This window comes from Clupea harengus, chromosome 16 (assembly GCF_900700415.2).
Source record: "Clupea harengus chromosome 16, Ch_v2.0.2, whole genome shotgun sequence".
NCBI classification, from domain to species: domain Eukaryota; kingdom Metazoa; phylum Chordata; class Actinopteri; order Clupeiformes; family Clupeidae; genus Clupea; species Clupea harengus.
This window is the reverse complement of record NC_045167.1, coordinates 20,619,761-20,632,783: the sequence shown is the minus strand read 5'-3', so window position 1 is coordinate 20,632,783 and position 13,023 is coordinate 20,619,761. Positions and strand designations below refer to the sequence as shown.

Genomic DNA, 13,023 nt, shown 5'->3' with positions numbered 1-13,023 from the left:
GCTTTTCTCAGGCATCTACTGTTGTAGATGCCCTGCACGGAAGGGAGATGGCCGCCGATGATACGCTCCGCTGTCTTCACCACCCTCTGCAGGGCCTTGCGATCGGCAGCGGAGCAGCTACCATACCAGGCAGTGATGCAGCCTGAGAGGATGCTCTCAATGGTGCATCTATAAAAGTTTTTCAGTGTTTTAGAAGACATGCCAAACTTCTTGAGTCTCCTCAAGAAGTAAAGCCGCTTCTGTGCAGTTTTGACCGCCGAGTCCGCTTGCATGGACCAGGTGAGGTCATCCTTGATGTACACACAGAGGAATTTGAAGTTGGAGACTCTCTCCACTGCAGCTCCCTCGATGTGTATGGTGTTGTGACCCCCCCTCTGTAGCTTCCTGAAATCCACAATCATCTCCTTGGTTTTGCAGATGTTTAGAGACAGGTTGTTGTCTTGGCACCATGCTGCCAAGCCCCTTACCTCATCTCTATAGGCGGTCTCATCGTTGTTAGAGATGAGACCCAGGATGGTAGTGTCGTCTGCAAACTTCAGGATGATGTTGGAACTGTGTGTTGCCACACAGTCCTGTGTGTACAGGGAGTACAGGAGGGGACTGAGTACGCAGCCCTGGGGGGCCCCGGTACTCAGGGTCAGTGAGGAGGAGGTGTGCTTGCCCATTCTCACCACCTGGGGTCTGCTCGTCAGGAAGTCCAGGATCCAGTTGCACAGGGGTGTTTTACAGGCTGTTCACAGGCTCCTGAGCTTCGGGACGAGCTTGACAGGCACAATGGTGTTGAATGCTGAGCTCTAATCCACAAACAGCATTCTCACATATGTGTTACCCTTTTCCAGGTGGGAGAGAGTGGTGTGTGTTGCAAGGGCGATGGCATCATCTGTTGATCTGTTTGTGCGGTACGCAAACTGAAAGGGGTCCAGGGTGTTTGGAAGGGTGGAGCAGATGTGGGTTCTGACCAGCCGCTCAAAGCACTTCATAATGGTGGAGGTCAGTGCTACGGGGCACGACATGGAGGGGCGCATAGACATATATATATATAAAATATATATAATAGAAATATATATATGTCTATGGAGGGGCGAGCCCTCCCGGAAGCCATAGAGAATGCATTGAGAGCTCTGTTTTGTGAAAAAAAAAATGGATTTAACATGGGAGTCAATGGGAGAGGTCTGGGGCGATTTTCATTTCGCCCCGAATCGCCCCAGAAGGGGCGGGGCCATTTGAAGCACGACTTTAGGCTGACTGAATGACTGTTACCTGATTCGACAATGACATACTGAGGCAGATCAGACGGTCTAGTGGTAGAATCCGACAGAAAAAAAAATATTACATTTAAATTTACATGTCGTCATTTACGCAACTTACAAGGATATTGCGTTTATACATCAGGAGTTTTTTTTTTTTTTTTTTCTAGACAGTGCCCCAATCGCCCTTATGGACAAGCCGCCCCTGCACAGCACCCTACTTTACACCATTAAACAGAGGGCTACTTTACAAACAAAGAGTTGCAGAGTAGACTAGGTGAATGCCACAGTCAAGGACTGTTATATATATATAAACATAGGAATTAATGACTGGACGTGGTGCAGTAAGTAGGCATACTAAAATCAGCTTTTAATTGAGCGTCTGTAAAACATGTTTGGAATTTAACAGATTTATGCAGCAACATGCATCTTAACAGCTAACAGCTTTTGCCATAAGACTCAAACTTAAAAACAATTATGAAATTAATTAAAACCTTCATCTTAATCAACACACACACACACACACACACACAAAAAAAAGAGAGATAGACATACAGACATTGTTTGTCTCATTACAGAGGGTCCCTTATATTATACACATTTTCTATATTTTTTTTATAATATAAGTCCTAAAACTGTAGCAAGTGCATGAAAGATTTAACCCACTCATCATTCAGACTATCAACGGACTCCTTCCCTTCTCTGATGAAGGGTCTGGTGAATTGGCCGTGTTCAGATCTCTATAAGGCCACTCTAGTCTCATTTACTGTAAGTGCAATGCAGCTAAAATCTATTTGGATACTATGAAGACAACACATGGTATTAGTGTTACAAAACCATGTGTTGTCTTCATAGTATCCAAATCGATTTTAGCTGCATTGCACTTACAGGTTCACACACATTCTGAGAAAAAAATTGAATTTTCTTAGAAATTTCCCCACAACAAAAAAACTAAAACAAACAAAGATCCGATAGAATGGACAAGCTAAAAGCGTACCAAGCTTTACAATACTAAAAGCTGACGAGAGGCACGGCAGTCTGCCGTTTTCCAGTGGTCGTTCAGTAAATTAACCATCTGTGTGAGGAGGAAATCGTCAAATGAATCTCTTCGTAGTTTTGAAGGAATCCAGTGAGAGAAGATGAAAAATCCAAACTCATTCACAACTGCAGATGAAGCAAAAAGAGAAAGAACATGATGACACAGTGATGAAAAGCACACTAAAATCTGTACCCAGGAGGAATTACATTTTACGGTGGTCAATCATCTTAAATAACAAATAGATTCTTGTAGGTGTTATAAAAACAGAACGCATATCATTGCTATCATTATAAATACACAGATTTCAACACAACTGACACCAGTGATGCATCATTGCATGAATTTCAATGTATGCTTCACAATGGCTACAAAAGAAATATACAAAGACAACACGACGCTATGCTGAAAAAACAAGGTGGGTTTGTCATTGTCATTGACACCCCATTTCTACGCAAATGTTGCGACATCCCCCAGGCATCCCCTGAGTATCTATGATTGATTGTTATAGAGCAGAGGAAACTCATTGTGAAAAAGTTAAGAGAGGCTTACCTCAATCTGTTTGTTTGCTCAGCAATCCTTTTTCGATTCATCATTTTGAGCGTCCGCCCCTGTAAGACGCAAAAAAAAAAAAAAAAATCAACCAGACATTACAGATATTGAAAAAGCATTTGTGAACAAAGGAAGTTAGCATGTAAGAGAAGAAATGTACTAGCTCTACTGAGATACGAGGAAACATCAACACCAATGGGCTGTGTGTATGCATTTCAGTTCCTTTTGTGAGTACAGTCCACTTGTCATTACAGAGAAGAACTAAAATCACAAGCATATGATGGGAAACTGGTGGTAAGTTTGCACGATAGTCTAAGTATACTCAAAGTATGATAATAATCATGACAGCACTGCATAAAAGCAAAAGAACACATTTTAATAACCATAACCAATGCCATCCTTTTAAGAATTCTGACAGAGTAATGAAAAGACATAGGGCCCTAGTTTGAGAGCAAAACAGCAGCCGGAAACTACAGGACAGTGTTTGCCAGGAGCGCTCTTCAAATAGTCGTATTGCTTGGTCTGTTGTTGAAAACAATTCAATTCATTGACACGTAATTGCTGTTTGTCAAACATGTTTTAAAACGCCAGAGCCCCATCCCTTCGAACCGACCGATATATTGTTAATCAGGGTATAAGATTTTGAGCCTGTGAAAAAAGAAACTTACTTGGTTTCCATGACAAGCTATTTTTAACAGAGATCAATGTAGCCCATGAAGCTCTTAAACGCATCCATCCTGGAGAATTTATTCAAACTCAACCTCAACAGTGTCTAGCGTTGTGGACAGTCGTTGGCAATGACCCGATTGGGTTTAGAAACACGTTTGAATCTTAAGCTTAAATCTGCAAACAGTTCACACTTCAAATCACTCAAAAACCCAATGGTGAAGTGTGAGATGTCATCAGGTTTAATGTCAAACCTCCTTTATTCTGCTACAGGTAAAATGCCCAGGTGAAATGTTTACAAACCCATGGAATGTGAAGCTGCAAATTATGTCCAGTGATGACTTTCAACCGATGTGTGCACTTTAATATCTTTAGTCGTACATTAATACACAAATGTACAAATACACATATTAACTTGCAGTGTCTTTGTGATCAATGTAGATCACATATGTTAAAGGTTTTGTAGAAATTAGTTTATTCTTACTGCTTTGATATAGGAGCACTCCTCCTGCAGCTCCTGCTCCGATTACGGCAAGAACTCCAAGTATCCCCCCAACAATTGGGCCCCAATCGATGGGATCTATAGAACACATAAAAAAAAAACTATGTTAAGGTATTCAGTATTTACAGTAACAATATCAAAAGGATGTCCCCATGGCATAAAAAAATGTCCAATGCAACAGCGGGACACAACAGAATATGTGATGAAAACATCAAAGAAACGTGTGACATAAAAAGCCAGGTAGATGACGAGCAGCTAAGCAGCACAAAACCTCGGCGTACAGATTGTAAGGATTTGAAGTCGGGTGGTATATCAATTTTGTTGACATGATTTTATTTTATTTATTTATTTTTTTAATCACAAAATTTGGCAGAAGGATGTTAAAAAGCACTGTGCAAAATAGTGGCAGTAGATGCAACATGTTCACTCACACAAGCCATGTCATGGTACACAGACAATATTCCAGCAATGAGACAACAAGTGAACACATTTTTTTTACGGTGTCTTATTTTGCCGAAACTAGACCTTAGGAAGGCTATACACATCTATGCTACAAACACCATCTACTGTCAGAATAACAGACTGCTACAGGCGTAAGAGTAATTAAAATGCCATGGAAGGGCATTATAGGGTGCAGCCATTGGCATAGTGCTGCACACTGCTGCTTTAATGTCTGCTAGCTTTAGATGGTCATTCTACAGCAGGGGTTCTCAAACTTTTGCAAGCTGGGCCCCCCCAAAGCTGGTTAGGGGTAGTTGGGGCCCCCCCAGCGCGCGGCCCGCCGCCACCACCCTCAACTACACCACCATATATAGATAGATAGATAGATAGATAGATAGCATATTGTTATTGATAGGCCTGACATGTCAAGGTTAGGCTATTGTTAGGCCCATACAGACAATTATTATAACTATTTATTATTATTATTACTATTGTTATTATTATTATCAGTAATAGTAGGCCTATTAGTAGGCTATTCATTATTATCACCATCATTATGTTATTATTATTATAATTAATGACTATCGACCAATTATTATTATCATAATAATAATTAGTGTTATTATTGCTATAATTTGGATACTGTTATTATTATGGGCCTCTTGTGATCTTTACAAAAAAAATCCTACAGGTCTGTCAATGTGAGACATGAGCCTGCTTTGCACTGCAAAGGTTCTCAAATCTTGGGGCAATGTTTGAAAACATATCCTCAGGTCATCCTCGATCTGTGCGCGGTTGCGGTATTTAGTTTTGAGCGCAGTCAGTCTTGAAAAGCCTGCCTGGCACAAATATGTCGACGCGAAAAGGATGAGCATTTTTAAGGCTATGTCGCAAAGGTGATCATTGCTATCCAGAATGACGAAATAGGGGAGATGCTTAAGTCTACTGTCACTCTTCAATTGCTCTTTCATGTCTATTGACAGCTCGTCTGCTGAGCAGAGAAATGGATCCCGAACTTAGGCGAATGAACGGTAGTCCTCTTTGAAATAGGACCCAAACTGATTTCTGATATTCGGCGTGATACAATGTCATTTGACATAAGTATTGCGCTGAGTTTAGCTTCTATTCTACACGTCTTGCGCGGCCGGCAAAATCAGTGTTTCGGCAATTGTATGGAGTTGGCCAAGCTTAGCAATTCTATGAGCAACTACATAAGATGCCTCCAGACACTGCTTGGAGATGGTGGTTCGTTGTTGCTGGACGAACACGTTCATGTTTAAAGAAGTCCACAGGCTTCTCTTTCTGACTTTTACGAATCAGAAACGTGTCCATAGTTGTGTTTGTTTGCTGATACAGTGTGTGTGAAGTTAATAAGGTTCTAATTTCAACGTCGTGTTCTTGTATGTGTGGTAGTGAACGACATGGATAAGGATAAGGCTGTGCTAGGCAATGATTCCTAACAAAACTAACTGTACACAATGTAGACAGGGACAGCACAAAATAGTATTCAAGTGCTGGTGTTTTATTTGTTGCAACACGGTGGATGATACAAAAATATAAAGGTAGGTGTTAAGGAGAAAAGGGCTAGCTGCAGTTGGGAAAAGGTAGCTAGCTAGGCTAGCTCTCGGGGCTACGAGCTTTTTCAAAAGACTGGGGCAAATTACTCCTTAGAATAGGCTACGAATAGACCTACTGCAAGCGCAGTAAGGAAGGAGTGAGTCTTTAAAAAGACTGTTTATAAAGCAATGAATATCTGAATGATACAGGAAACAAGAGAAATTGAACAAACTCTGCAGAGTCATCTCAGGGTGAGAGCTTACCAATGCCTGCGTTTTTTTTTTTTATACTCGGAAACTTAGGTGCAACTCGCGTTCAAATGAAAAAACTCCGTTTTGATTGGTGGATCAGGAGCAAAACCGTATTTGATTTGTTTGGGTCAGTCCAGCCCCTTGCATTTCGCCACTGAGGGAGCTTTCACTAACCAGTGACAGGTCGGCGGTAGTTTTTTTTTTTCTCCGTCTGTGACATCGCGCCCCCCCTGGAGAGTGTTCGCGCCCCCCCAGGGGGGCGCGCCCCCCACTTTGAGAACCACTGTTCTACAGGAACTGCTCATGGACTAATAAGGAGCTGATATGTGTGTAGATAGAATGCAGACTTCTAAGTGGATCATTTTTGCTGCCGACCATTCTTTCCCATCCCAGTCCGTCCCTGGTTGCACCTCATTAGACCATATAAAAATGATAGACGTGCCCACTATCTTCTGTAGCGATATTGAATTCAAGAATGAACCTCTCTGGTTTGCATGCCTCTTTACCATATTCCACTCCAAACCCACTCTGCTGTCTTCCAAACTGGGTTTCAGAAGTGTACCATGAGTTCAGTCCCTTACCTTGACAAATGTCTTTTGCCTTTACTGTAGTAGTCATCCTACTCACTGGGTTACTTGCATTACAAGTGTAAGAGTGGGACAGGTCACTCTTTCTGACAGTCAGGTGGGATCCTGTCGAGTTGAAGTTTTCACTGTGACTTGCAGACCATTCAAGGTTCAAGGCATTTTCAGCTTTGCAGAGCAGTTTACACAGCTTCTTATCAGTGTCATCCCTCGTTATCTCTACAGTCTTCACTGCCTCTGAAAAATGGACGAAAAAGAAAGGGAGATATTAGAATGGTATACTGAATCATGAAAACAGACTAGACAAGATCAGCCTCTCTCTCACTCACACACACATTTCCACATTAATTACAACAAACACATCTGAACAATACAACCACACATTCTCTAGGAGTCTACACACAAGCAGATATCCTAAAATTGTTTCTTGCCAACCTGGGAAATTACTTACAAAGTGGCTAACTAACTGACAGCAGTATGTTGCAAAAACAAGCCTTGTGATATGAGGGATCAGGGATATCAGTCAGTGTGTATTAGCTGTTTTGATCTCAAAATGCTCCAAAGTTCAGGAAACAAAATGGACTTGTGTTAATGTTTTAATTACTAAAAAGGGATAAAATATTTAATGTGATGACCGATGCTCTTATGAATTGATCACAGTCGGGTTGACACATATCAGTCTGTGCAGTGTGAACATTCCTTGATATGTATTGTCGAATACTGAATATAAGAGTAACTTAAACTCGGCCGACCAACTTACCGAAAACTTCGAGACGGTACCAACCCGACGTCAACACACTGTCGACCTCAACTGAGAACGTCCCATTATCCTTGAGACTCAACTTTGATATTGTAATCTTGCCAGTTTCCTTGTCCAAGGTTGTTCGTCCCTGGTAATTACCGAATATCTTTACCTCTTTGCTGAAGCTTGGATCAAATTCAGCAACCTTATTATTCCCAAATTTCCACACCACGCTTCTGACACTACTGATTCCAACAGGGGAAAGGGTAACGTCTCCATTGACTTCTGCATTATAGACTGGGACAGCTGAAGTAAAATAAAATAAAAGATTATTTATGAGATATAAGAGTACCATAAGACATTCCATAATGTTCAGTTCGGGTCACACAACTACAGCAAGTAGGCTACGACACGTCTTTAATAGGCTTGCCTGGCAAAAGGTGGCTAATAAGCTATTCTGCTTGTTAGCTGACCGAGACTATAGTCAATTCCGTTATAGTTGTACATACTTGTATAATACATGCAAGTTATACTTACATGAGCAGAGTGGGACTGCTAGAAAGAAAAGGATCCAGACCTGCTGCTTCATATTTAGAAATTGGTTGAATAAACGGGAGGGTAGAGCTGCTCTGAATTAAGGAAGACTAAAAGTCGAAGGGAGCCTGGCAGGAGCAGAGTTCAGCGCTGGCGTGACGTATATGCACACATCAAACAACAACCACACGGACCTCAAGCACCCAAACCAAACAAAGATACTCGATCAATAGAAAACTGGAGACCAATCACCCTTCTGAATGTAGATTATAAATTGTTTGCACTCGTTTTTGCTAGACGTTTAAAAAGAACTCTGGCAGAAATTATAAATGAAACCCAAACTGGCTTCATGGCTAATCGCCACATAAACAACAATATAAGATTGGTGTGAGATCTATTAGATTATTCAGAGTATGTGGAGTCACAGGCACTCATTGTATTTCTAGACATTTATAAAGCGTTTGATACAGTCGAACACCCATTTATATATAAAGCTTTGGATTTATTTGGTTTCGGGAAATCTTTTATATCTGTAGTTAAAATGCTATACAAGGATATCAATAGTAATGTATTAATCTATCCCAATACCTCTAAAAGATTTCCTGTTAACAGATCTTATTCTTAATTGTTGTAGAGTTACTTTCGCTCAAGGTTCTGAATAGTCCCAATATACATGGTCTATCTATTTCTCAAAAAGAAATCCGAATTACTCAACTGGCAGATGATACAGCTTTGTTCATGAGAGACAAATACCAAATTGGACCAACTATACAATTAATGAATGAGTTTTCAAAAGTTTCAGGACTACATCTTAATATAGGGAAATGTATCTTGAGTCTATTTGATACTGATGATGAGTACATATTAGTGCTGTCAGTTTAACGCGTTATTAACGGCGTTAACGCAAACCCATTTCAACGCCGTTAATTTTTTTATCGCGAGATTAACGCGAATTTTTTTTATGATTTTTTTTATTTTTTTTTTTATTTTTTATTTTTAGATAAACATTATTTTTGGCCTCGCAAACTGTGTAGTAGGCGAACGTTACGGTTTGAGTGAATGGTGAGTGCGATACGGCGAAATGGATGATAAAAAGCTTCTGAATGGAAAGTTTACTTTTAAAAGTTGTGTTGTGCAAAAGAAGCAGGCTTCACTGTTGTCTGAAAATGTCAACAGGCAGCTGGCTGAAAGCAAAGAAGTAGTAGGCTTACCTTTTATTGGTAACCTAACTGTTACAGTTCAATGTTTCTGAAATAAGAGGCCTGACTGCTATGTTCCCAGCAAACTTGAAAAAAAGAAAATATTAAGCCATGGTTTAACTGCACTATAGGCTGAGTCCTTGTTTACCTGAAATGTGCACTTTATAATTTTATTTTGTACCACCCTGTTTGGCAATATTGGTTTTCAATAAAATAAAACATTTGCATAAAGCAAGCCAATCAACTTTTCCATGTTGATAAGGGCATTCAAATAAAAATAAAATGATAGAAAAAATAAATAAACAAAGGGACATTTAGAATAGATAAAAAATTGCGATTAATCGCGATTAATTTTGAGTTAACTATGACATAAATGCGATTAATCGCGATTAAATATTTTAATCGTTTGACAGCACTAGTACATATGCAACATACCATTGAAAAAAAACTGTCAAATATTTGGGAATTAATGTAACCAAAGATATGTTAACCAGACAACAGCTTAACTTCCTTCCTAGACTAAAGAAAACTAAAAACATTATGAATATGTGGCTTCAACGTTCTATTTTTGGAAGAATTCTCTTAACCAAGGCTGAAGGCATTTGAAGACGTGTTTATCCCGCCCTGTCATTGTATGTCCAACATCTAAAGAAATGAACAACATACTTAGCAACTTTGCTTGGAAAAACCGACACCACTACTTAAAAAAATATATACTTTCTGAGCCCAGGAAAGAAGGGGGATTTCATTATTATTATTATTTTTTTTATTTAAATAACACATTCAAGATAAAATGGATCAAAGAATGTCTTAGAGCATCAGATACTGGTCTGGTACTTTGTTACAAACAATATATTTAAACAATTGGGCGGTCTTCACTTTCTACTCACCTGTAATTATAAGACCACCAAATTGCCCATAAAATTATCCACATTTATTCAACAGGCCCTCCTAGCGTGGAAATTATGTTACACACACACACAACTTTTCCCCACACAAAACAATCATATGGAATAATGTTAGCATAATTGTTGGTAAAAAGTCGATTTTCAAGCAGAAGTGGTTTGATAGAGGTATATATTATATGTAAATGATCTATTTGACACCAATGGCTTATTGGTTAGCTAAGAAGTCCTTTCCTGTAACGAGTAAAGAATTTAACTCTGTGATAAAAGCCATTCCTAACGGCCTATCCCACCTGTTGAAGAGTCACCTCCAATTTCAAGAAGCACTAAGGATAGAACCCCTCTTGTTTGTAAATGGTATAGACATTATGGATATTAAATCCAACAATAAAATCCAATAAAATGACATTGACTGGCAAAGAGCATGGCTTTTGCCATACAAATGTTGTATTACTAATCAAATTAAACAAGTGCATATTAAAATTATACACAATATATGTGTAACAAATTTGTATTTATCTAAATTTTTTGATATTGAAAATAAATGCTCCTTCTGTAATAGGGATTCTGAATCTTTAAGTCATCTGTTCTACCACTGCTCATGTTCACTTACCTTTTGGACTCAGATTGAAAGATATATATTGTGTAAAACTAAAATGAATGTCAAAATTGACTGTAAAAGTATCATCACGTATTTTGTTCATAAGAATAACAATTTTGAATTCATAATTAATTTGATTATATTATTTGGCAAATTCCATATACACAAAAGCAGATATGCAGAGGTGACCCCTAATTTGACCAGATTCTCACATGAATTTGCACAGTATACTGACATGCTGGACATAATAAACACAACCAAAAGTAATAGAACGATTGAAATTTACAGAGAGCTCTTCAACATGGAATAGTATCATCCTTTTCCCTTGTCGTATTGAACTTTTGCTTCCAATTTATGTGATGTATCTGTCCTGTGTATTTTTATTATTTATTATTGTATTTGATATAACTTATTTGATGTTGTGTTATGGCTGATATGATGAGCACTTGTCTGTATGTTTTTGTATACTGTATTGCAATAAGAAAAAGAAAAAACACGGCCCTCAAGCCCATTTTCCTTCAGGGCAACAAACCGAACTAGTTCACATTTCCGCCCAGCAGGCCAACGCTATATTGCAAAGGGGATTGGGCAAAAAGTGTAAAATTATGCAAGGTATTTGTTTGTAAAAACAAATTGACAGTGAGAGAGTGTTCAACTACTAGCATACTAAGTTCATTTCCTCAGTAATAAGTAGGACGCCCACACCAGATGTTATTTATATAGCACTACTACTGCACAAATTCAGAAAGTATGTAATCTGAAAAAGCTGGTGTGTGCCCTTTTAGGAGGGGTTTGTGGATAGCATACCACTTCATGAAATGCATGTGACCATTGAGTTGCACACTGTAATAAGAGTAACTTAAACTCGGCCGACCAATTTACCGAAAACTTCGAGACGGTACCAATCCGACGTCAACTCACATTTCCCTGAACAATTGTGAAATTGGTGTAGTTTGATAAACCACACTTAAGCATATAAATACAGCGTAGGCTACGTCGATGATGAAGATGCCTGTGACGATGATGAAGGTGACTGATGGAGATAATTTCCAAACACTTTTAATGACTTAAGAATATAATAATCAAGTGCCTTGTATTATTAATTACCTTATATGAATCATGTACTTATGTAAGCAGGAACATGGCTTTTCTGTGTTTCTGCGTGTGTGTAACTTGCAAAACTTCCATCCTTGCAATATAGGGAGCCTCAGACGTCAGAGATCCACCACGTGGTTATCCCTGCTGCTGAACGCTAAACTTTTGTCTATATAAACCTTGTGCAATGTGTTTGTCATGGCTTCACTTTCAGCCTTGTGCTGGGAGTGAGGCCGATTGCAATTGTTGTTTAATAAATATACTAATATGCAGCTCTGGAGTCCTGAGGTAACTAGAGTGAATTGTCACCTAACAGTGACGATGATGAAGGTGACGATGGTGAAGGTGACGACGATGAAGATAATGAAGATGCTGAGGAAGAGGTTGATTACGAAGATGCTGCTGCTGATGATGAAGCAGGTGAAGGTGACTATGATGAGTCAGAAGAAGTAGTCCCACCAGCTCAAAAGGCGGCTCCAGCCAAGTCTGCTACCAAGGCAGCCTCTGCTGAGGAAGCTTTTCGGGAAGCCAACGGCAACGACAGCGAAGAGGTTAATGACGAAAACGGATATGCCGAAGGCGACTTTGATGAAGAGGGGGAGCGGTTGAATTGGCAACTTGCCGTGAATTGGCAGGAGATGGCGACTGAGGAGACGGCAGAAGACGGGGAAGACACTGGCATGGTCCCCAGTGCACAACAGGAGCAGACAGAGAAACAAGGGAAGACGGAAACAAACGGCAGGGTGAGTAGATGGTTTCTAAGCCGCCATCCTTGTAATGTCTCTGTCGTTCACAGGCCAGGATGGCGCCATGGAAAAGCATGTTGACCTGGCTCCCCCTTACCTCTCCGACCTCGTCCACCAACATGCCCCCTCCCGATGCCTCAGGTCTGCTGATGCCAACCTCCTGCAAATACAGAGGACCAAGTGCCGAACCTGGTGTGACAGGGCGTTTTTGTGGTCGCCGCCCCCCTCCCTGTGAAACTCATTACCACACCACATAAAAAATGCCCCTAACACTGTCATCATTTAAATAGGCCCTCAAAACCCACCTCTTCAGTCTTGTCTTCCCTAACTAACCCCCCCCCCCCCCACACACACACACACACATG

General features: G+C 40.0%; 1 protein-coding gene across 1 annotated transcript; it reads right to left on the bottom strand.

Annotated features, from left to right (window-relative positions):
• Positions 1 to 1,596: 1,596 nt before the first annotated feature.
• LOC116224085 (SLAM family member 5-like) lies at positions 1,597 to 8,255 on the bottom strand. Its single transcript, XM_031582765.2, has 6 exons — positions 8,116 to 8,255; positions 7,597 to 7,884; positions 6,834 to 7,073; positions 3,986 to 4,081; positions 2,836 to 2,894; positions 1,597 to 2,411 (listed from the first exon to the last, which is right to left on the bottom strand). The coding sequence occupies exons 1-5, from the start codon at positions 8,165 to 8,167 to the stop codon at positions 2,854 to 2,856; spliced, it is 717 nt and encodes a 238-aa protein (XP_031438625.1). The 5' UTR covers positions 8,168 to 8,255; the 3' UTR covers positions 1,597 to 2,411; positions 2,836 to 2,853.
• Positions 8,256 to 13,023: the final 4,768 nt, after the last annotated feature.